Source organism: Plasmodium coatneyi, chromosome 2, assembly GCF_001680005.1.
Source record: "Plasmodium coatneyi strain Hackeri chromosome 2, complete sequence".
In the NCBI taxonomy this organism is placed as follows: domain Eukaryota; phylum Apicomplexa; class Aconoidasida; order Haemosporida; family Plasmodiidae; genus Plasmodium; species Plasmodium coatneyi.
The window spans coordinates 64,073-88,300 of NC_033557.1; the positions used below are offsets into that span (position 1 = coordinate 64,073).

Sequence of the window (24,228 nt, forward strand, 5' to 3'; positions counted from 1 at the left end):
TTATATATATACGTAGTACTTTTCCCTTTAAATTAAAGAGGATTTCTCACTCCACCTTACATCGTGTACAGTAAAGATTTGCTTAAGATACTAATTTACGTTGCATTTTACATTTATTTATACGCATAACATGATTATTCTATTCATATATAGAACGTCCATTTTATTAAATTTTCTTCTTTGCATTTGCGATTTTTGCATCTGCGCGATTTTATACACACGGTCGTTGTCCATTTTCCTTGCTTTTTTTTTTTCCTTCTTTTTTTTTTTTTTTCCTTCTTTTTTTTTCCTTTTTTTTCATTTCTTTTTTTTTTTTTTGCTAATTTTTTTCTGTGTGACAAAATTTATATTAGGACATTTCTTCCTTCGACATTTTTTTTTTTTTTTGGTTAATTTTTTCTCTGTAACAAATTTATATTAGGGCAATTTTTTTGGGGGGAGGGCTATTTTTTCTGTGTGACAAATTTATATTAGGGCATTTTTTTTGGACTTCTTTTTCACAAATTTCCTTTTGCAATTTTTTCTGTGTGACAAAATTTTATATTAGGGCATTTTTCTTTTTTTTTGGACAATTTTCTGTGACAATTTCTTGTTGACATTTTTTTTTTTTTTTCGCAGTTTTTTCTGTGTGACAAATTTGTATTAGGGCATTTTTTATTGACAACATTTTTTTTTGGCTAATTTTCTGTGTGACAAATTTATATTAGGGCAATTTTTCTCCAACAACTTTGTTCGATCTAAATTACACTTAAAATCGAATAAACACAAAGGAAAGGACGCAGCTTTCCTTTTGTGAATACATTGTGTAATTTTGCACTTTATTATGAACTGTGCATTTAAGATGTATACCATATAGAAAAGGCTTGCGCGAACCTATGCGCAACAATCATCTTGAACCCGCGCAAATTATCGCAACGTTGGAGCACTTTTCAAATATGTCCATAATTGGAATTACGAAAAAAAAAAAATTATTAAAATAAAAAAAAAACAATAAAGTAAGAAAATTTATGAAGATAAAGAGGCCTATAACAAAAAAAAAAAATTAATGAACATATTTTGGATCCTTAAATAAAAAAAAAACTTTACCAAACAAATCAAAATAAAGTGCACAAATTCTTTTGACTCATATTAGTTACACATAAACATAAACATTTTAGTACAACACAAAAATAAAAAACAAAAAAGGAGCAAATGAAAGTGTACAAAGTAACTTTTTAAACAAAAAAAAGAATAAAAAATTGAAATATAAACGTAGTGAAACATAGTGTCTGCGTTTAATGGAAGGAAAGTGAAATATTGTTCTCATATTTCACATTCAATTTTATGCTCTTTTATTTTTTCAAACATTTTGTAATAAATGATCTAAATATACTTCTTTTTCATGCACATTCTCTTCCCTTTCACACACATTCTTCAAAAACACCACAAATGTTGCCAAAGGATTAGCACCATAATTTGGCTACAAATTGTTTCTTCCTAAGGAAAGTGTTCTTTAGGAAAATGTTCCTAAGGAATCAGGGTCAGATGGACCCGTAATTACAGAGGGACCATCTTGTACATTATTACATGTGCTTTCTTGTTTCATGAATTCTTCTACCATGATAGTTTCTAGAAAATCGACTCTGTTCGTTAATTCGGGATCTTCGTTTTGGTTTTGGTTTTGATATTCGTTCAGTAATTCTAAGTGAATATCAATAATAGTCTTTCGATTGACATGTTCTTCTTGCTGCATTTCTGTAGTATGTGTAAGTTGTGGTTTTATTCCTTCTCTCATTAGGATATATTCATAAGGTGCGTAGGATATCGTTAGATCCGTTGCGTCCATATGTGCTCCTGAAGGAGGACCGGGTATTTGTGCCATACGTTTGTAACGCCGTTTCTGTCGGCCGAACAATCCGAAATACTGTACAACAAAAAGGGCGTAGGGAAGAAATGAAGGAAGGAAATACGAAGAGAAAAATCTGTGAAAGAGAATGTAGCTATTATGGGGGCGGTAATGATAATTATATCATATATATGCATTGTATGTATTGTATGTGCTCCACATTAAATGATGTGTGTGAAGTGTTCTATACATTTAATGATGTGCGTTTTATATATATTTTATGTGCTGTATATGTGGTATTTTGTGTGCACACACAATACATACAATACATATAGAACACTTCACACATCGTTGTATATGTAATACGTTACACACATCATTAAATGTAGAATACGCATCATTTCATGTATAGAACACATACGGTGTGTTAATATAGTATGGATGTGTTCTCGATTATATATACATGTGCTTTCTTACCTTGGTGAGGAGGTAACCAATAACGACCGTTCCAATGAAGACAGGAATTAATGGAAGGTAAGGAGTATGATTAGAAGGGAAGATACTGAAAGGGACGCTTCTGTCTACGACAGAGACGTGCCCTTTACCATGCCCTTTCCCCCTGGGGGAAGCGGATGGTAACCCCTTTCCTCCTTTCTGCCCTGGTAAGGATGATGTCGTTTGTGATGATTTCAGAGGTGTTGTATCTTCTGCCTTAGGGGCGTTCACATCCACCTTTGGACCCTTCATATCTACGTGAGGAGTCATTGGCTTAGCCTCTTGGGTAGTATCAACAGATTGACCTGAACCACCTTCAGGAGTCTTAGGACTAGCAGAGGGACGTAGGACTTCTTCTCCAATTTGTTCAACTAAGAAATAAATAGGAAAGAATGTGTTAAAGTATGACTAGAAAGGGGGCGGGAGGTAGGACACAGGTAAATTTTTTCTGTAGAGTGTATCCTGCTGTGCGCAATTTTTGAAGTGTTCGTTCTTTGATCGTGATTACCTTTTTCAGGATCAGCGGGGGCGGGAGACTTAGTACTCTGTCCGCCGTTAAATGTTTCGGTGGCGGATGAAGGTGAACTATCTTCCTCATTAGTTTCGCACCCGCTAAGAGTGACTGTACTCCTGTCTTCTTCACTTCCCTTAGCTCCCTTTACTGATTTTTTATATTGCTCGTCCAATTGATCATGCTTCTGTACTAATATTTCTCTTACTTCCTTAATCTCCTTCTTATCCTTCATGTAACATAGTATTTTGTTTAATCCTCCCTTTGACCACGTTTCACTATCAGTGATCAATTCTTCGAGTTCTTCCTTACTACTCAATCGAAGTAATTCAGCAATACTCTTCCATCCTTCCTCCGCGTTCTTATCTTGTTTTCGCTTAATAACATTCTTACCTTCACATTTCCCCTGTTCTATTATTTTCTTAATAGTTTCCCCTCTCACCTCATCCTTCATTATTGAATCTTCTATTTCTTTCCAAAATATTTTCCCGCCAATTTTCAAACTTTTAAAATCCATTTCCTCACATTTCTCATGCTCCGCCTTGATTTTCTTCTTTTCTACGGTTTTGTTTATTGCTTGTTTCACAACTGGAATAACTTTCTTCAATCTACAATGGTTTCCGAACATTCTTACTATAACTACTTTGCCCATTATGCATCTTAGATAATCCTGCAGTTCCTTCTCAGCTGAATCGGTCAGCACTTCTTTTATCCATTCCCATATTCCTTCATCTTTCTTTCCCACCTGTCTTAATCCACCTATCCAGTAGAATATTCTTATTAATATTTTACATAACTCCTTACTTTCTTCATCCTTCAATATTGGTTCATTGTTATTATCGAGCTCATTGCAGTATACCTTCTCCTCAAGGTCTGCGTCCTGGTATATATTTTGCAGCATATGGTCCACACCTTCTTCAATTCTTTTCAATAAAACATCCTAAGTCGGTGAATATGGACAATATAACAATATATATATGTATACCTGACTCTATTCATTCTTCATTATTCTTCCATATACAATAATTCACTTATTGCACATCCACTTATGGAATACTACAACTTCTGTTACCGCGTTCGTCTTAGATGCTCCTTTTTTCGTTAACCATTTTTTCATGAATTCTGTAAAGTACTGGAAGTCCCCCATGTTTACCCGCTCTTTCTACATTGGCTACACCTTTGTTAAGCCTACAGTCCCTATATTCGTCTTACCATTCTTATTCAGAAGATCTATTCCTAAGCCATCATTTTTTCACCGGTCCCCTTTAAATAATAAAGCATTCCACATTTTCCCTTTTTTCCTTTCATCCATGTTTAAAAATAATCATTGTACATATATTTTATACATTCCTTTCGTTACATTACTCATTCTGTATGCAGTATACACCACCTGTTGCGAACAACCTTTTCCATAGAAAGTGCCTTTACATGAACTTGCTTCCGTATAATATAAAAATGTAATTCACAGAAAAAAAGTTTCTTCTTAGTATAAGTTGTTCACCACAAAAAAAATTAAACCCAAACGGAAGTAGGAAACTATGAACGAATAATTATTGCCACACGGGAAAATACTAATATAAACACATAAATTTCCCGTTACATAATTTTCCTATATAGAGAATGTCAACAACATATTGCTAAAAAATAAATTATAAAAACAGAAAAAAAAATGCTCACACAACGACAGGAAATAATTGTCACTGAAAAATGCATACATTCTAATGTTGTTCCACTGGATTTATGCACCATCGTAAGTGTATGTCTGCTGTACACCAATTTTACATTTTCCGCATGAAATAGAAAATAACCCGAATAAAAAAAAATTATATCACATTTGGTTGCATTATCCTCTCAGTATTTATCACATATGCGGTGCACAAATCATTTGATCGACATAAATTATTCTCAAAATTAATCCTCTTTTCCTCCCTTTCCCTCTCATTCTATTTCCCCCTGCGTATCATGAACAGAATTGTTAAATAAATAGCTGCTGCACATAAAAACTTCCAACAAATAAAACGAAAAGAATATTGTTCCAAGAAAAGTTTGTTAAACTATAAATAGAAAAAATGCAATTCCAAAAAAGAAAAGTGGTAAAAATGAAATTGCCACCAATAATTGCTTTAAAAGCGAAGTCGCACTACACGGAAATTATACCATACTGTGGTATTCCGGCTTTACGGTTCAGGATTTAGGATTTAGGGTTCAGGATATAGGATTTAGTGTTCAGGATTTAGGGTTCAGGGTTTATCGTTCGGGGTTTAGCGTTCGGGGTTTAGGGTTCAGTGTTTAGCGTTCAGGGTTTAGGTTTTAGCCTTCCGGATTTGGGGTTTAGGGTTCACGGTTTAGGATAAAAGGGTATAGGAATTTGTATTTCGGTTTTAGGATTGAGGGTTCAGGCTTAAGTGTTTAGGGTACTGGATTTATGGTTTACCGTTTAAGGGTTTAGGATTGAGGGTTCAGGCTTAAGGGTTTGGGGTACTGGATTTATGGTTTACGGTTTATGGGTTTAGGATTTAGGGTTCAGCTTTTAGGGTTTAGGGTTGAGGGTTTAGGTTTTTGGTTTTAGGGTTTAGGGTTTAGGGAATCAAGGCTTTTTTCCTAAGGAAGATGTTGAAGGTTCAGATTCCGAGTTGAGATTCCGGGTTTAGGAAGGAAGACTTTACTGCTATAGAACAAGTTCCAAGTTCAGGTTCTGGATTTAGGGAAGGAAGACTTTGTTCCCAAGGAAGTTGTTCCTGTGATTGATGTTCCTAGGGAACAGGTTCCAAGTTCAGATTCCGAGTATTAGGGTGTAGTATAAATATTTTTTTTTTTTTTTTTTTCGTTCTTTAATATGCATAAAACACTTTTTCAAAGGTCAGTACACTTTGTTCTTCGGGCCCCCCCTTTTTTGTGGAGTATTCCTTTCCCTTCATCCGGAGTTATTAATACATACAAATGGAGGGGAAAAAAAAAAGTAGAAACAAACAAACAAAAATTTTCTGCATTGTTTATGCGTACACATTTTAAGAACTTTTATACATTATTAAACAATGTTTGATATTGTTATTGCAGAACTGTGTAGTAGGTATAAAATTTAATCGCTGCATTTTTTTAGTGCAAAAAACGTGTGTCCATGAAAGTACACATACAGCTTCGTCGTTCGATGATTCCTCAGCCTACGCGGTTGCGACCTAAGTTGTGCACCGGTCAGGTTGTTACGCAAACCCATAAGGTGTAATGTCCATGGTGGGGATGCGATAGATTATGCAACGGTCGGGTTGCTATGCGATTCCCGTACCCCGTACGGGAAGCGGGGGTATGGGTATATCCTTGACGTGGAAGCAAACAAAAAAAAAACGGTCAAACTACTCCTTCCTCCTCTTTGTTCTTTTAACCGCTGATGTGTATTTTCTCAACTGGGATGAGGCACATCAAATATTACATATGCACATTGCATGGAATTCTTTCCTTACTTTCTCTTCCCGTCTTATGATGCTGTACTGTATAAAGAAGAGGAAGAATCGTCCTCCATAACATCATTCTCCATTGAATCGTCCTCCATGGAATAGTCCTCTGCTACGGAGTTGTCCACTGTTGTGGAAGACGCTATGGAACTGCCTTCTGTGGAATATTCTGTTGCTGAATCACTGCACGCTAATGATGTGTTCAATTCATCTTCGATGGTCGATCTTTTTTTTCTCCTTTTAGGGGACTTCTTCTTCTTTCCACGGAATAAAGAAGTGTACTGAAGAAAAAAGAAAGAATGTGGGTAAAAGGAAGAGGTGGTAAGCATGTATTACGCACGCATAATAACTTATTTTGCAACTTCACCCTTTTTAATGGAATAATGTAATTATATGGTACTATTCATACAGGAATTTGTACAATAGCAATTTTACCTTGCACAAGAGAAGGGCAATGGAGATAAATACTGTCACAACCCATGTAACAAATAAAATAGGAGTGGTTGGGATAGTTATACCCTCCGTTAGACCTATGCTTAGATCTACAGCAGTGTTACTACTCTCTTCAGATGTCCAAGTTTCCGTTACTGCGAGTTGTGTTGTTTGGGCTTCCGTAGTAACGCGCTGTGTTGTTTGAACTTCCGGTGCCAAAAAGGGCGGTTTTGCACCATTGTGGTGGCTGCTGGAATCACCTTTACCATCGAGGCTGTTCCCTGGTCCTGAAGCTGGGAATTTCTCTACAGGAGCTGGAGTAGCGGTTTCAGCAGGGCCAGTTTCTGCAGTTGTTGTTGCTTCAGATGTTGTTTCTGCAGGTGATGTTTCTTCAGTGGTTGTTTCTGCAGGTGCTGGTGCTGCAGGGGTTGTTGCTTCGGGTATTCCTTCTGCAGGTGGAGTTTCTTGTTGTGCTTGTTCATCATTACCTAAGAAGTAAATAATAGTTATCAGTCATATATGTAATCATGGATCACTGAAACCGAGGGTACGGTGCGTTCATCTTTAATGCACCTCCTCGTATTTCTTTCTTTCCCTAATTTTCTTTTTTCTTTGACCTGCGGGTGTTTTTGCAGTCGCATCCTTTAGTTGTTCACTTTCTAAAGGATTCAGCCTACCTTTCAACTCGGGTAATAATTCTGATGGGTCCTTAGGTGTCTTACCAACGTTATGTAATATTTCTTCAATTTTGGTACAGTATTCGTTTCTATTATTGTTTGGACGCTTACACTTGCCTTCCTTGTCCGTATAGGTATCATGGACCTTCTTCAGGAATGTTTTGTATTCTTCAGCACATGCCTCTTTTTCCTTACTTATTTTCTTCTCCATTTGACTGTAGTCCAGTGTATAGTAGTATAGAGCTTTTAGGCGTCCGAACTCCTCTGGCGTCACATTTGGGAAGGTCTTTGTGCAATTGTCTATATTTTTCCATATCTGTAACTTCTCATAAATATTTTTCATAACTTCCCGGCGGACCGATGCATCGTTATTCAATTTACTGAAGAGTATTTCCCCTAGCCAGTAGTAAAAGAGGTCACAGTACATAGGCGTTTCTGGTCCTTCTTTTGTATGTATATAACACCAGGCATTCATCATTTTCGGTACTTCTTTCTCCACTGGAGGATATCTTTGCACTGCAGCCTGTAAAGCGCTTTTTCTTGTGACGCTGCAACCTTTACATTCATTATTATTCAGTGCTTTCTCCTCAAGTTCTTTATATCGGGATTGGGAGCTTCCCTCCCACCAGCAGTTTTCCTACAGTATTTAGTGGATGTGCACATATGCGTTATATGGCGCATATATATACATATACTGATATATGCTTCAGTATATATTACATATTTACATGAAATACTTATATATGAGACAATCCACGTTTATTCTTATTGTTTTATAACATTTATTCTTACCGTTGCCATTTTCTTCTTTCTTCCAAAATTTTTTGTATAGATTGTCCTCCTTAATTTATATGAGTATATTGTCCAATATAATATATAGTCACTCTTACACCTGTATTAAATTTGTTTTCTTCGCCTATTTCTGAATGAATATAAAATGAGTATACTACTTCAATTCATCACTATAATTACATTCTATAATAGAACACACATACGGAATTTCCATTCCTCCTTCTTATTTAAATATTTATATATTCCTTCTCACCTTGCTTTTTATGATGTATAATTCACTGGAAAATTTAGATTATACGAATATGTACATATTATTGTTTATATGTAACTTGCCTGTGAAGTATATTAAATTCGTTCAATATACATAAGATGGGAGGAAGATGGTGATGATGATGGTAAGTTGGTAAGTTTGTAAGTTAGAGGATATGGAACGCGTGTTGTGTTATGTGGTATATATTTCTCCTTTTTTGATTTTCTTTCCTTCCTTCTTTTACTTCTCCTTATATTATTATAATTTGTGTGAGGTTCCTGGGTGTACTGCTCTAAAAAATTAATTTTTTTTTGATATAAATTCCATGTTCACAAACATAGCGCTGTATATAAGCGCAACCTGGAAATATGCTATAAAACCTTATGTATTTTGCACATTGCAAGAATAATATGCAATACGAGCAAATAGTGTATATTCTGTTCTGTATGAGCATAAATAATTCCTAGTCCATCCTTCTCATTAAGGTAACAACCTCCCCTCCTTATTTTATGCATACAAATGAACTTGAAATATGAACCATTTATTAAAGCTACCTGAATAATATGGTAAAAGAAGGAAGTTGTCAGCGCCCCATTCAGCAGGGAAGCATAAGAACAAGTTATAAAAAGGGGGGGGATTTTATTCTTTTTACAAAATTATAAGGAGCAAATGGTTCTAGTGGCCCCATTTATTCCATCTTATAAGACCTAAATTGTGCCATTCTGCTTTATTTTCTTTTTATCTCTTGGAGGCAGCGGAGGCATTGCTTATATACAAAATTTCGCCATTATGAATTACCGTATGTAACAGAAGAACTGTGAAAGGGACCCTTCTTTACGCATTCATTCTATTCATATTCATAAGTTTTGAATTATGGAAGGCATAGGTGTTGTGTAATAAGGACAAAATGTGTAAAAACCTAGCTAGTATGCGCACACGGAAAAGGAAACAGAACAAGTGCGCTGCGCGTTTTTACATGTGTTAACCTTACATTATTAATAAAATTTATATTTGAGCGCTTTAAGCTCATTTATTTGCATCAAGAAGAAGGGTTCATCATGCTGAATAAAAAAAGGGGTATGAACACAAAAATGGATATCATATACTTGGCGTAGTGTTGTACCCATTAATTTTCCGAGGGGAACAAAATTAGTGCCGCTTCTTTTTTATTTGTAAGTTCTTTTTGACTAATATTATACTTAAATAATCAAGGTAAAAAAGAAGCGAAAGGACGCAACTTTCCCCCTTTCTTCTGTGAAGACACATTGTGTAATTTTGCACTTGATTATGAATTGTGCATCTAAATGATGTGTATAACGTAAAAAAGAAGGGAGGCGAATCACCTTCGCGAGAACCCGCGCAAATTCTCGCGACTTGGAAGCACTTTTCAAATGTCCATAATTGGAAATAAAGAAAAAGAAGTTGTTAAGTTGAAAGAAATTACAAAGATAAAAATTTTTTAAAAAAAGAAAATGAACATTTTGGATCATCAGTAAGGAAGTTGAAAACAAGTAAGAATGGAATAAAGGAATTTTTCCATTTATATTCATTACACATGAGGGTAAGCACTTCCGTACAATACCAAAAAAAAAAAAAAAGAAGAAAAAAAAAAAAAGGAAAAGGAAAAAAAACAAGAGGTAGAATAATTTTTTTTTAAAAAAAGAGGTGCACGTACACGGGTACGTTCCAATAAGAAATAGTGTTTTGTCCAAATTCCCATAGGATGGTGTATTTAAAGTAATTGCCGAATGAAGGCGACCCTGGGAGGAAGGGGATGTGAATGCCCATTTTATGGTTAGGCTTAATGTGGTACAGTTAAAAGCAGAAGTTAGGAAAATTCCCATAACCCCTCCTCTTTTTTTGAAGTACCACTATTGTAATTAAATATATACATTCCTTTGAGGAGTTCCCTTGAGGAGCTTTTTCCTTGACCTTTTATACGAAATCGCATTTTATTTTTTTTAGTCCACTTTTTGATACTTTGTTTTTTCATTTTATGATGAACTAAAAATTTTTTTTTCTTCTTTTTTCTTTTTTTTATTGTGCCAGTGTTTGTCCTTATATAATTTTATTTTTTTTTTGTAGATACACACGTCTGATGACATGGTAAAAAATTTGTAATTGTACAGTTCCCCTTTTTTAAGAACACTTTTTTTTTGCGGAGGAGGAGAAGCGCATTGTGATGTGATGTGCTGGTGGGCGCTAGAAATGGACAACTTTGCGCACAAAAGGAGCAGTAAAAACCCTTTCTTTTTTTTGGGTTGTTGTGCTTCCCCCTTTTTGTTGTGTGTACTTGCCCCATTCTTTTTTTAAAATTTTAGAGGTAGAATTTATTTTTTTTTTTCTACATTTGTATGTATGAATAAATGCATGAGGAAAGATACTCTGAAAACAGGCGCGAAAAGAAAAAAAGAAAAGTGCCGACCTTTTCAGAAGAATATTTAAAGGAAAGAAAAAAAATGATAGCATTAAAATGAAAAAACAGAGGTTATATATTTTCCTGTGCTCCTTTTTATTCCAGAACCAATAGTTGGTGTGTTTTTAATTATATTATACAGTATATATGGCGGATGAGGGGTGGCATGCAAAAAAAATTTGAAGATTTTTAAAGGCTAATTCTTTTGACTTGCAAATATGCTGCTCTGTATATTTGTCAAACCGAGGTAGAGAAAAAAGAAGACTCTCTTTCTCATGCACAAATTAGAGCCCTTTGATTTTTGCAAAAAATATATAATTATTACCATTAAAAGTTATTTTCCAAAAAATATTCTTTATTAATTTCTATATTCCTGTTCTAAGTCCATGATAAAATAATAAAAATGCCATTTTGTATATGGATATATAAAAACAAATTACAGAAAAGATCCAGAAATATAGCGCACAAAACTGTTTGTACAAAAATAAAGATCAATTTCTAGGCAGTACGTATTATTTAATTGAAGAATTTGCAAAATACATAATTTTCATGGTGAACCAATTATATATACACGTACTGATTAGTATGTAAAGCACATGGGCATATATTAGCAGAAAAGTAACTCCTCTTTTTTTGGTACATTTATAGTCCCGTAGAAAATATTTCCCATTTTACACACTTTTCTTATATTATCATGCGGCTCATCCGATATTTTGGGGGTGAACTTCCCCGTTCTGCTCCTTTATTTTCAAGCGGTGAAAAAAAAAAAAAAAAAAAAAAAAGCCTGGTTCCATGGTTCTTAATTCGAATATGTACACATATAAATCACACTATCAGGTAGCATTTTCATTACACCTTTTGGATTCCTACGTAACAGCAGAATAAATAACTTCCTTTGCTCTTTTTATTACTCGTTCTGTTATAAGACTTTTTAAAAACAGCAGAATCTTCTTCTTTTCTTTTTCTTCTCTTTTACTTCTTGTACTTTTGGTTTATTTATTTTTCTTTCTACGTTTCTTGTTAAAGCAGTTGGTCTTTTTGGACTAGACCTTAGATCTGGGCGTCCGTATTTTCTTTCGATGTATGGTTCTTTTAGTTCTTCATTAAATTTAAAATCATCAATGAATGGAACATTTCGAAATTTGTTTTGATACATTCTCAAATATCCTGTTTGCACGGCTCCTTTCTTTTTTTCTTGTAATTCACCATTTGGGTCCGCATCTCCTCCTGGATTTGAAGCACCAGCTGAAGTCTCTCCATCCATGCCTTGTTCTCGTGTGTTGGATGCAATACATCTTTTTAATACCTCATCAAAATTGGCCGTTATTGTTGGTTCAAAATTTTCATGAAAATTTAACCTCCTTTTTTTATAATACTCTTTTATCTTCTGTTCTCGATTTTTATATGCAGATAGTATTTTTGCGTATTCCTCAGGGTTATATTCAATGTTTTCTTCTTCCGTTGAATTCTTTGGAGCTTTCTGTACAACTTCCTCTTCTACTGAGGATAGAGAAGGGGCTTTTTGCATAACTTGTTCTTGTACTGAGGATACAGAAGGAGCTTTCTGCATAACTTGTTCTTGTACTGAGGATACAGAAGGAGCTTTTTGCAGAACTTGCTCTTCTTCTGCAACTTCTGAAATTTCTCCATCTTGTTCAACAGCTTCCTCATTGTGTACAACAGGTCCATCCTGTTCTATAGCTTCCTCATTGTGTACAACAGGTCCATCCTGTTCTATAGCTTCCTCGTCGTGTACTACAGGTCCATCTTGTTCAATAGCTTCCTCGTCGTATACTACAGGTCCATCTTGTTCAATAGCTTCCTCGTCGTATACTACAGGTCCATCTTGTTCTATATCTTCCTCGTCGTACACTATAGGTCCATCCTGTTCTATAGCTTCCTCGTAAGCTTCTGCTAATAACCTCAGAGTTCTTGAATCCACGGCTTTTCCGAGGCCATTGTTCATCACATTGTACGAATTACCACCATATTGGCTCTAAAAAAAAAAAGGGGGGGAGATGTGATCAAAAATGAATTTTGTTTATAAAATTTAGATAAAATGTTAAAAGCAGTTTTTATATTTACATTAATGAAAAGACAGTGAACATGTAGTGAAAAAATGGCGGCATATGTATAATAGTGTAAAAAGAAAATAAAAAAAAAAGACAAAAATCATATTTCATATTTGAAAAAAAAAAATAAAAGTAAAAACACATTTTTAGGCAAAAAACGAATAAAAAAGAACACCACTCCCTCCTCTTGGACAAGTGTACAGAGGAATATATATGTGCGTTGAGGGTTGTTCAGGGGTTCCCGGAGGGTGTCCGATCTCTTTTTTTTTTTGTTCGGTTACAGATAATATGCATTCGTTTGTTCGTTCGTTCATTCATTTGTTGGTTCATTTGTCCATTTTTCCTTTTTTTTTTTTTTTTTTTTTCTTACCGAATTGGAGCAATTTACAATCCAGACTAGAAGCGTGTACAAAGAAGCTTTTGTGCAAAAGCGAAAAACCATGCCGCCTCCTTTTTTCCCTTTCTTATTGTGCCTTGTTGCAACAGGCATTTTGTTGATATATGCTAGAAGATGTAAGAAAAAAAAAGAGTATATTTCTTATTAATTACTAGAAATAATTCGTTCTTTCAATTAATATAATTAGGCTAAGTACGGTTCAAAATTTATTGAACACCATATATATATTTCTCTAAAAGTGCGAAAGTAACAAAAATCTAGAATTAGAAGTAAAAACGAAAAAAATATGACTATTGAAAAAATGTGAAAAAATATATATAAGGTCATAAAATTACTATATATTAAAATTTTACAAATTATTTTTTATAATATTTAAGGTTTAATCATAATTTTGTATTAACTTTTGTACAAAAACTTATATTTTATAATTTGCAAAAAAGAAAAAAAAAAAAAAAAAATAAAATTATAATTTATATTTTAAAAAATATTTTTTTTTTCAAAAAATTAAAAAGTTATGCATATATACTGAATAGTAAGAAAAATAAAAAACAAGCAACTAAGAATAAACGGATTTATAAATAGCCACCTTTTAAAAAGCATAGAATAAATCTGTTGTTACCACCATTTTGGCTAGAAATGAACAGATTTATAAGGATGAAAAGTTGTTTCTCAGCGAAAAGATGATTGCTCTTACATATTGTATAATGGAATCCGAAATGAATAGCTTTATAGAAAAAAAAATAAAAACAGTGGGCTATATAATAATAAATAGGAAATATATATAATAAGGTCCGCGTTATTAATTTGGTGAATTTTGTTAATAATAGCTAATTGCTAGCCCCCCTTTTTTTTTTCTTAATTGTTACTACATGTACATATTATATTTTGTTTTTTAATTGCTTTTATTTCTAAATGAGCCCATTCTGAGGGGCTATATAGCTCTATAAAAAAAATTATTTTATTTGATTCATTCGGTTAGTAATGAAATAGCTATTTGTTATATAAAACTTGTTCCTATATATAGCTTCTTCTTTAAAAAATGATGACGAATTAGTGTTATATACTACTTGCTATTCTGAGAGGGCGTGTTATTACGTAATAACCTACATAGAGAAGCTCCAACATGAAGAGCCAATGTATTATCATAACAAGTTCACATGTTTATTCATTTTTTTCTTGTTTTTTTTTATGTATGAACGATTAACATTATATATAATTACTATAACATAAAATAAGTAAAAAAACGAGCATTAAAAAATAAGAGATAAAAGGAAAAGTGAAAGAGAATGCGACAACCGCTTCGAGGCGGGCAAGTATATAACCTATATATCATATATACATAAGAATAAATACCAAAAAGTTAGTAAACACATTTTTGAAAGAATTTTAAAATTAAATTCATATTATAATTTTATTTTAATCATATCACACATATGTGACATTTAACTCATTATATACATAGTTATATTTACTGGATGATCAAATTATCGATTTTTAATTAAAGCGTTAAGTGATATCTGAATGAGTAAAAATAAGAATTGTTTCTTTGGACCAGCTAAAAACATTCAACACTGAATTAACACTTTTTTGTACCTTTTCTACTAAAAAAAAGATCCAACTCGGCGGTTATTTAGACAAAAAATTCACTGGGGTTAAACAACTAAACAATTAAGTTAATCAATTAACCCATTAAAAAACTAATTAATTAAAACAGCAGAAATAGTCAGCGATCCTTTGTGCCCCTCATCAACATTAGCACATAAAAATTATCAAGGCATTAATATAGATATACTCGGAACAAATGAACCGTTTTTTTCTGTAGTGTAACCACCAATTTAATAACACTTTTTTATGTGTTGTACAGAACTGATTATAACATATACCCATTAAAAATATTTTCTTAATGGTAAAAAAATTTACTATGGGGTTTTTAGAAAAGAAATTCACATGCCTTGTGCTAAAACTATTTATATAAGAATGAAATTTTCAAGTCTCATATATTTTAAATGTTAATCCGCAGAATATACATTTAGCACCATATCGATATAGAAACTGTAGAAAAAAACTAAATAGTTCCTCTGTCTGAATTTAGTCTAAATGTATAAAAAATAGTATGGTCCTTCAGGGTTTAGGGTTCATATCTTAGCTTTCAGGGGTTTACGGTTCAGGGTTTAGTGTTTCAGGGCTTAGGGTTCAGAATTTAGGGTTTAGGGTTCAGTGTTTCAGGGTTTAGGGTTTAGGGTTCAGTGTTTCAGGGTTTAGGGTTTAGGGTTCAGTGTTTCAGGGTTCAGGGTTTAGGGTTGAAGGTTCAGTGTTTAGGGTTTAGGGTTCAGGCTTCAATGTTCAGGTTTTAGAATTTAGGCTTCAATGTTCAGGTTTTAGAATTTAGGGTTCAGTGTTCAGGGTTCAGGGTTTAGGGTTCAGGGTTTAGGGTTTTATGGTTCAGGGTTTAGGGTTTAGGGTTCAGGGTTTGGGTTTAGGGTTTAGGGTTTAGGGTTCAGAGTTTCAGGGTTTAGAATTGGGGATTTACGGTTCAGGAGTTTAGGGATTAGTGTTTAAGGTTTAGGGCTTAGCTTTCAGGCTTTAGGATTTAGGGGTTAGGTTGCAGGATTTAGGTTTAAGCGTTTAGGGTTCAGGGTTTAGGGTTTAGAGTTGAGGATTTAGGATTAATGGATTAGGGCTTAGGGTTTAGTGTTCAGTGTTTAATGTTCAGGTTTTAGGTTTTTAGGGTTTAGGCTTTAGGGAGGAAGACGTTGTTTCTGGAGGATGATGTTCCTATCGAAGAGGTTCTGAGTTCAGATCCCGGGTTTGGGGAGGAAGAGTTTGTTCCTAAGGAGGAAGTTCTTAAGGAGTGTGTTACTGCGGAACAGGTGCCAGGTTCAGATTCCGGGTTTAGGGAAGGAAGGGTTTGTTCCTAAGGAGGAAGTTCTTAAGGAATGTGTTACTGCCGAACAGGTGCCAAGTTCAGATTCCGGGTTTAGGGAAGGAAGACTTTGTTCCTACAGAAGATGTTCCTAAGGAAGAGGTTCCAAGTTTAGATTCCGGGTTTTAGGGTGTAGTAAATATCTTTCCTTTTTTTATTTTTTTTTTGTTTTTCGTTTTGGGTATTAAATTGTTTACGTTGATGTGTACCTGATATAAATGGAAGTGAAAAAGAAAAAAATTTTCTTCCTTCACTTTATGTTCATTTGTTTGATAAAATTTTTTTATTGATGATCCAAGATATTTATTTGTTTTGTTATACATTTTTATCTTTGTAATTTTTTTTATTTTAACATAAAAATTTCTTTTTTCCTATTTCCCATTATGGATATTTTAAAAGTGTTTGCAAGTTGCGAGAATTTCCGCTAGTTCTCGCGAAGATTTTCCAGGGTCCGCAATGGTTCGCCCCTTTTTTGCGCTTTACATTATTGCATAAAGGATGATAGGAAAAAAGTTCACAACTTGAAAATACAATTTTTGCACTATTTTAAAAAAATAATTGTGCTTAAGATGTTTATTTGTTAAATGCCTATTCGATGCTTAAAAGGAGGTTACGTGTGCGCGTTCGTACAAAGTTAGTTCAGCGTTCCCCCTCGGTATGGACGTGGTAAGAAAAGTTGCCAGAGAGTGTAGCTCCTTCGATCGCATGATTTATGCATAGGTGAAGAATTCTTTACTACATTGCTTAACTCCCTTATGCATATGCTTCAATCCATACAGAAAGAGCACAATTGAAAAGAATGATTACTGTGTAATTGTTACTTCTGTCAAGCTGGGTAAATTTGTGCCTGCCCTATCAGGAAGGAGCGTAATGCTTTGTGTGTCTATGTTTTGTTTTCCTTTAATTGAGAAGAAAACGAAGTGGGGGGGGGGGGGCCCGTTTGTGTATGTATATAAATATAATTATGTATATGTGTAATTACGTGTATGTGTAATTACGTGTATGTGTAATTACGTGTATGTGTAATTACGTGTATGTGTAATTACGTGTATGTGTAATTACGTGTATGTGTAATTACGTGTATGTGTAATTACGTGTATGTGTAATTACGTGTATGTGTAATTACGTGTATGTGTAATTACGTGTATGTATAATTATGTGTATTGTATATGTGTATGTGCACTTTTCATGGGCATGCACGACTTCCCACGACTCGTCTCTCCACACACAGAGAGAAAACAATCAACGCGGAAGGTACCATAGAACGCAAGGTATTATGGCTGCCCATTTTTCTCTTTTCCTTGTTTTGTTCTTTAATTCCCCTTTTGTCAAATGAGTGTAAAATGTGCTTCTGATAATGTGGCAACATGCATGTTCTGTTTTACACCACCAGCTGTGCATCTTGCTTAACCAGTTTTTCTTTTTTTGCGCAAAAAAAAAAGAAAAAGGATATTTATAAAGGATTCGCGGGAAGAACAGGTAACACAATTTTTCCGTATTAAGTAATGTCTCACATTCGGATGATTACATTTTTAATAAATAAATGTATAAAATTATGTTCCATGAAAATAGTTCCCCCCTCCCTTTTTTTTTTTTTTTTTTTTTTTTTGGTTTATATTGAGAAAAAAAGGAGGGGCTTGGCTTACACTGCTTTTTTTTTTTTTTTGCGCAAAGAAGGGTCCATTTCTCTAGCTCCCACCAGCATCACATCACTTCATAATGCTCGCTTCTCCTCCTCTTCTCCGCAAAAAAAAAAAGTGTGTTTCTTACAAAAAAAGAGTGTCTTAAAAAAAAAGTGTGTTCTTACAAAAAAAAAAAAAAAAGAAAGGAACTGTATATCAATTACACAAATTTTTTACACCATGTCACACATGTGTGTGTGTATACCAAAAAAAATAAAATTATAAGGACAAAAACTTGGCACAACAAAAAAAAAAAAAAAAGAAAGAAAAAAATATGTATAGAGCGTGCATAATATTTTTAATTCAAAAATATAAGCTTCCCATAAGCGTGAAGCTTGACATGCATGCCATTATAAAATATTCCGTAAAATAATAACTACGGTTGTTCATGGTAAAAATAATAAAAACAGAAAGATAAATTTCAATTATGTTATAATTGAGCAAAAGGAAGAATTTCATTCGTATAAAATAGAAGTTCAATTCTTTTTGGCCATGGTTGGAATTTCGCACAAATAAACATATTTATTGCATCCTATACCGTGAACCCTGAACTTTGAATCTCTACCATAGGGTCCTGAACCTGAAGTCCTAATCTTTTTTATTCATTACTTGTTGTCCAGTTGTTTTTTTAGTTGCTTTTCTGCTGGAATCTTTTTTCTCTTGGATCTTTTGTTCACTTGGTTTTTGAGATCCTCCTTTTTCGGTAGTTTCTTTTTTCTCTTGGACCTTTTGTTTAGTTGATTTTGGGGGTTCTCTTCCGGTGAGATATTCTCCAGGGTCTATCCCTGTTTCCTGTAACCATTGTTTTAATCGGCGCCTATGTTCTTCGGCCCTAGATCCTCCCTTCCCATACTTGGAAGCTCCCCACTTAACCTTAGCGCATTCCCTTTTTTCAGTTTCCCGTGACAGGTCTTTAAATGGAGTCTTATTTTCAGGTTCAGTTGGAGTTTTGTTTTCTCCTTCAGTTGGGGATTTATTTTCTACTTCAGTTGGAGCTTTATTTTCTCCTTCAGTTGGGGATTTATTTTCTACTTCAGTTGGGGCTTTGTTCCTACCAACCCTCGGCGCTTTGTTCCCAGCAACACTCGGTGCTTTGTTCCCGGACCCCGAGGACTCTTTCTTAACTTCAGTAACTTTCTCTTTTTTCCCCCTTTTTCTGAAATAAATCTTTAAGTGAGGATTTATTTTTTGATGGAGTTCCTACTTCTGTGCTTGCTAATTTTCTACCTACACTGTCATGCAGTTGTAATGGAGCATTCACATCCTGTCTTCTGAAATCCTCTTGATGCTATAATGGAAGAAAAGGGAAGAAAAGAAAATAATGAAAAAGTAGTAAATATGCATGTAATAGTATGTACAATACATACTATTCGTATGGGACATGTGTACAACACTTGCAACATCATAGTGATGCGTATCTATATTATTAAGCATCACACCCCTCTATTTTGCCAATCTGTGTGGGTGTAGTACTCACCTTTAAAAAGATAAAAGCAAGAACAAAAAATAACATAGCATTTCTTTTAGTAAAAAAGAAGGACGATCCTGAGGCCTTCTTTCCGTCCATTCTATTTTTTTGACTAGCTTGTGCAATTGGGATTCTGCCACCTTGGGATGGGAACACTCCCGGTAGGGCGCCGTTTTTTGTTGTTCTTCTGTTCGAATGTACCATGTTGTTATGGGAATCTTATATATATAAAGAGTGGGGAAAAAAAATTTATCAGTATTTTAAATTGAAATAAAATACGGTACAATTTTTTAAAAACAAATTATAATTGAAGAAATTCAAATACAAGAATTATATCTATTCGTAGGTTCTTCTTTCTTTTTAAATTATGATTCGATTTGGAAAGGAGTTGTATGAAAGAAAAAAAGACAAAATATTATAATTAGTTCGGCGGTTTCTTTTTTTTTATTCTAAAAACAATTATTTATTGTAATATATAGGAAAAAGAAGTGTCTACCAATAGGAATTGTTCTTCTACTTTCTTTTTTTTCATAATATAATATTTTTTCAATAGTAGATGAAAAAAAAAAAAAAAAAAAAAAAAAGGGAGTCATAGTATGGACAGTGTGATACGTAAAACGCGTCGCGATGCCGCTGCTGGTGGTTGACTATACCTAATGCTCCACTTACACCAGTTAAGTGGCGAGCTCCACAGATCCAAAGCCCATAATGCATTGAAGAAGCTAACAGGGGCTAATGGGTGGTTACACTCATTCTGTCTCCCCACAGTGTACGACGCGACCTGTTTGGATGTGTCGTGAATTGTCCTCCAATCAGGGTTTTGCTAACGCGCAGATTGTACGGAAGTGTGCTTGGAATTTTGCTTTCTTGGGGAGATTAATCAGGGTAGTAATACATTAGTACTGTGACTACAACTGGGGTTTTTTACCCCAACCGGTGGGGGAGGACCCAAATGGAGTCATCTCTCCTAAAAAAAACATTCCGTTCACGCTTTAACGGACTGCAACTGAACCAGCCAGTCGATAAACTTCTTGAGGATTCTCTCATTCCCCGGTTCCAGAGGAAGAATATGGTCCATGTCCTCAATGGTAAACAATTCCTTGTTCTTCGTTTTAAGTGCATTAAAAAATTTGGACACTCCAGTGTACGAACAAGCGCTATCCAGCACCGAGTGGACAAACAATATTTGTACGTCTTCCGGGATGTACTTCATATCCTTGTGTAAGGCATCTACTGCCTTTAAAAGTTCATTCCCGAAACGGTTCGTTATGGCCTTATTGTAACAGTGGGGGTCAAAGCTAAACAGGTCATTAATGTAAGGGAACATCTCAAACTTCAGGGAAGGGCCCAGTCTCATGGTGGGGAGAAGTGCGGCTGCAACCTTCGCCATAGGTATGTAGAAGTACTTATATTCTGGCTTCTTCTTCAGGTCGTCTAGAGAAATCATGCCCGCTAGACTAATCACTCCCTTTATGTTTAAGCGCTTAATTGATTCATCTCCTTTTTTTTCCCTCAATTGTAATATTCTTAAAACGATATTTCCTCCCATTGATAGACCCATGAAGTAGAATGGAGGGACGCCATTCTTCCTGCTATTGTTCACGGTATTTGGAGTTTGTTCCCCACTAGATGGAGTGTTGCCAGGAGAGGGATAAGTTCCCTGTGATGTTTCCTCATTATCGGAGGATTCCCCATCGTTAGACGTGTTAACACCCCCATTGGCTGCTTTTTTATTTTTCTTCTTTTTCCCTGGTTCGCATAATGAGTCGTATACAATGTTAGCATACTGCACCACGTCGCGAATTAAATCCTGAAAGTTATTTATGTGGGTCTTCACATTTTTTACGCATCCGGACTCTCCATGTCCTCTCATATCTAACCCGTAGACTGAGTAGCCATTTTTATTAAATTGTTCTACCCAGCTACCTTTATAAAGGTAGTAATTATTTCTATCGATGAGGGTGGCCTTTTCCTTACTCTCTATGATGGCATTATGCTTTAGGTACTCAAATCTCACATGGCAGTTTAGGGCATGTACTAGTATTATAATTCCGACGGGCTTGTCCACCACCCACTTGTATGTCTTCAGCTCTAGTCCGTCTCGACTTTTGAAGGACCCCGTCTTCAGGATGTCAGTATGCTCTACTTTATTATTATTATCCGTGGTCTTGTTTGTATGCATATTTGGGGGGTCCTTTGCCACCTTATCGGCTAACTTATTAGGCGTCCCCTTGGCTAGCTGACTTGTAGCCTTTCCGGTCTGAACTGGGATTTTTTTCTCCGGTTCAGTTGGGATTTTATTTCCGGAGCCGGTGGCCTCTTTCCTAACTTCAAGAACTTTCTCTTTTTTCCCCTGCTTCTGAAATAAATCTTTAAGTGAGGATTTACTTTGTGATGGAGCTTCCTCTGTTTCCAGTGTTAAATTCCTAGCAACTCTATTATTTGGTTTTAATGTCGCAGGACCATTCTGTCTTCCAAAGTCATCTTGGTGCTGGGAGGTACAGGTAAGGTAAAAGGTGCATGTATAGAAAATAGAAGAAAAAAAATGGAGGAAAAAAAAAAGGAAAAGGAGTAAATATGCATATAATAGTATGTACGATACGTACTATTCGTATGGGACATGTGCATAGCACGTGCAACATTCCACGTCTTTGTGCCACCTATATTATTGTGCTTCTCTCCTTTTTTATTTTGCCTCTGTATGTGGGGGCCAGACTCACCTTTAGAAAAATATAAGCAGCAACAACAGAGAGGAGAGCAACTTTCTTGGTGAAGAACGATCCTCGTATGCTCTTCTTTGCACCCACTCCACTTTCTGAACTTCGTACTGACATTTCGTTTTTACCACTGTGGGATGACAACGCTCCTGATGATGCGGAGCAGATTATTTTTTTTGAGTGTACCATGTTGTGTTATGGATGTTATATATGCCAAAAGGAGGTATTTGTGAGTATTGAATTAAATCGTAGTTAGAAACAAATTATATTGAAGAAGGAATACAAAAATAAAATATGTCAGTCCGAAGTAAATTAAAACAAAATGAGCAAAAGGTACAATTTAAAAAAGGGAATAATACAGTATGAAAGAATATAATATAAAATTTTATATCAATTCGACATTTCCTTTTTTTATTCTAAAAACAATATTTATTGTAATATATAAGAAAAAGAAGTGTCTACCAATAGGAATGGTTCTTCTACTCTCTTTTTTTTCATAATATAATATTTTTTCATAGTAGATGAAAAAAAAAAATAAAAATAAAAAGTGTCTATCAGTTTGACCGTTTCTTTCTTTTTTTTTTTTCTATAATATATTTTTCTATGTAGTAGATAGAAAAAAATATTTACCAACAATTAAATTAAAACTAATGGACCGTACAATTAAAAAAAATATTTTTATGTCCAAAAAAGAAAAAAAAAAAAAAAAGAAGAAACTAGGGATAGATAAATACTGGTAGGTGGATTTTTTTATGCACGGATCGGCTAGCTGTCGTTAATTATAAGAAAAGAAGGATAAAATTATTGCAAGTGCATAATTTATTTAAAATTTTCTTCTTTTGCATGCAGTCATTCATTCAAAGGATTAAGACCACTACATTTTTTTTAATATAGAGAAATGTTAAATTAATGAAAAAAGAAGAAACTGAAGGAACTAAGTAATTTATATATGTGCATATATACTGTATGAATGCATACACTGAACTCATAGAATAAATAATTAAGAGTACGCACAACAATCTATGAACATGCAATTTTTTATTAAAATATAAATATATGTGAATTTGCCCCGAAAATAATTTTTTTTTTCTCTCGCATGGTATAAAAAGTTTTTATTATACAGAACAAATCTTTTAAAAAATAAAAAGAAAGTTAGTCCATTCAATATATAATTTCTTTTTTTTATTTTGAAATTTTTGATAATAACTGCATAAATAGATTTCTATATTAGAAAAATATCTACAATTATATATTTTTTCATATTACTTTTTAGTCCTTATGTTTTTACTGTTTTATAATTTTTTGAATTATGTAATAATTCATATTTTTTAATTTTTTCTGTTCCTTACTATTTAATAAGAATTAAGAAATAATGAATTTATTTTACCTAAATATATGGGTTCAGTTATTAATTATACTATTATATTGATATTCGTATACACAGAATACCTTCTAATTTTAAATATAAGGAAAAAATTTATTCTATTGAATAGCTAAAAAAAAGTACACATGGAAGAATATAATTATATTACCTAATGAAACATTCTTTTTTTTTTAATTTGAGAGTAAAAAAAAAGAAGAACCCAGAGTTATTATATAAGAAGAGTAAAGCTTACAACTATAGTTTGGCATCTGTACACAACCTTACTTATTTCATCTTTCGCAGTTCTTTCAATTCATGCTTCAGCGGTAAGATAAGCCCTACACCTTATATAAGAACAATGTTATATGTATATATTTGTAAATTTTATTGGTGAATTTTGATTGCTTAATTTTAGGTACAAAATAATAATGAATAAACTTCTTCCCTTCTGTTCTTTCCTTTTTCTGTTCTGCAGAATGATGTAGAACTGGGAAATGCTCCGGATGATGTTGTAAGGGTGGCGGATCCTTCAAGCGGAAACTTTGAATTAGAAGGAATTGCAGCAACTCCATCAGAGGGGGAGCTCGAATTGGCACCAGGTGAAGAAGCTAATGGACCAATTGTACAAGAAGTCGAGGAGGATTTAGAGACCTGCTGCTCCTTTATGCTATTCAATGTAAGACACACGGGGAGATCCTTTCGGGATACATGTCGTTCCAATAAGCAAGCGAAACAACAAAAAGAAGAAGAAAAAGAAGA

General features: G+C 34.1%; 4 protein-coding genes across 4 annotated transcripts; all 4 read right to left on the bottom strand.

The window, feature by feature from the left end:
* Positions 1-1,492: 1,492 nt before the first annotated feature.
* On the bottom strand, positions 1,493-3,978 carry PCOAH_00002300 (SICA-like antigen; the record flags this gene model as incomplete). Its single annotated transcript, XM_020057047.1, has 4 exons — positions 1,493-1,979; positions 2,466-2,691; positions 2,829-3,771; positions 3,904-3,978. 4 exons carry the CDS (start codon positions 3,976-3,978, stop codon positions 1,493-1,495), a joined length of 1,731 nt encoding a protein of 576 aa, XP_019912619.1.
* A 7,800-nt stretch (positions 3,979-11,778) lies between these two features.
* Positions 11,779-13,409, bottom strand: PCOAH_00002310 (Uncharacterized protein; the record flags this gene model as incomplete). The annotated part of the gene is made up of 2 exons (XM_020057048.1): positions 11,779-12,843; positions 13,290-13,409. 2 exons carry the CDS (start codon positions 13,407-13,409, stop codon positions 11,779-11,781), a joined length of 1,185 nt encoding a protein of 394 aa, XP_019912771.1.
* Positions 13,410-18,509: 5,100 nt separating this feature from the next.
* On the bottom strand, positions 18,510-19,593 carry PCOAH_00002320 (Uncharacterized protein; the record flags this gene model as incomplete). Its single annotated transcript, XM_020057049.1, has 3 exons — positions 18,510-19,088; positions 19,126-19,209; positions 19,399-19,593. The coding sequence occupies 3 exons, from the start codon at positions 19,591-19,593 to the stop codon at positions 18,510-18,512; spliced, it is 858 nt and encodes a 285-aa protein (XP_019912750.1).
* A 781-nt stretch (positions 19,594-20,374) lies between these two features.
* On the bottom strand, positions 20,375-22,223 carry PCOAH_00002330 (Lysophospholipase-like protein; the record flags this gene model as incomplete). The annotated part of the gene is made up of 2 exons (XM_020057050.1): positions 20,375-21,880; positions 22,110-22,223. The coding sequence occupies 2 exons, from the start codon at positions 22,221-22,223 to the stop codon at positions 20,375-20,377; spliced, it is 1,620 nt and encodes a 539-aa protein (XP_019912731.1).
* Between the last annotated feature and the right edge of the window lie 2,005 nt (positions 22,224-24,228).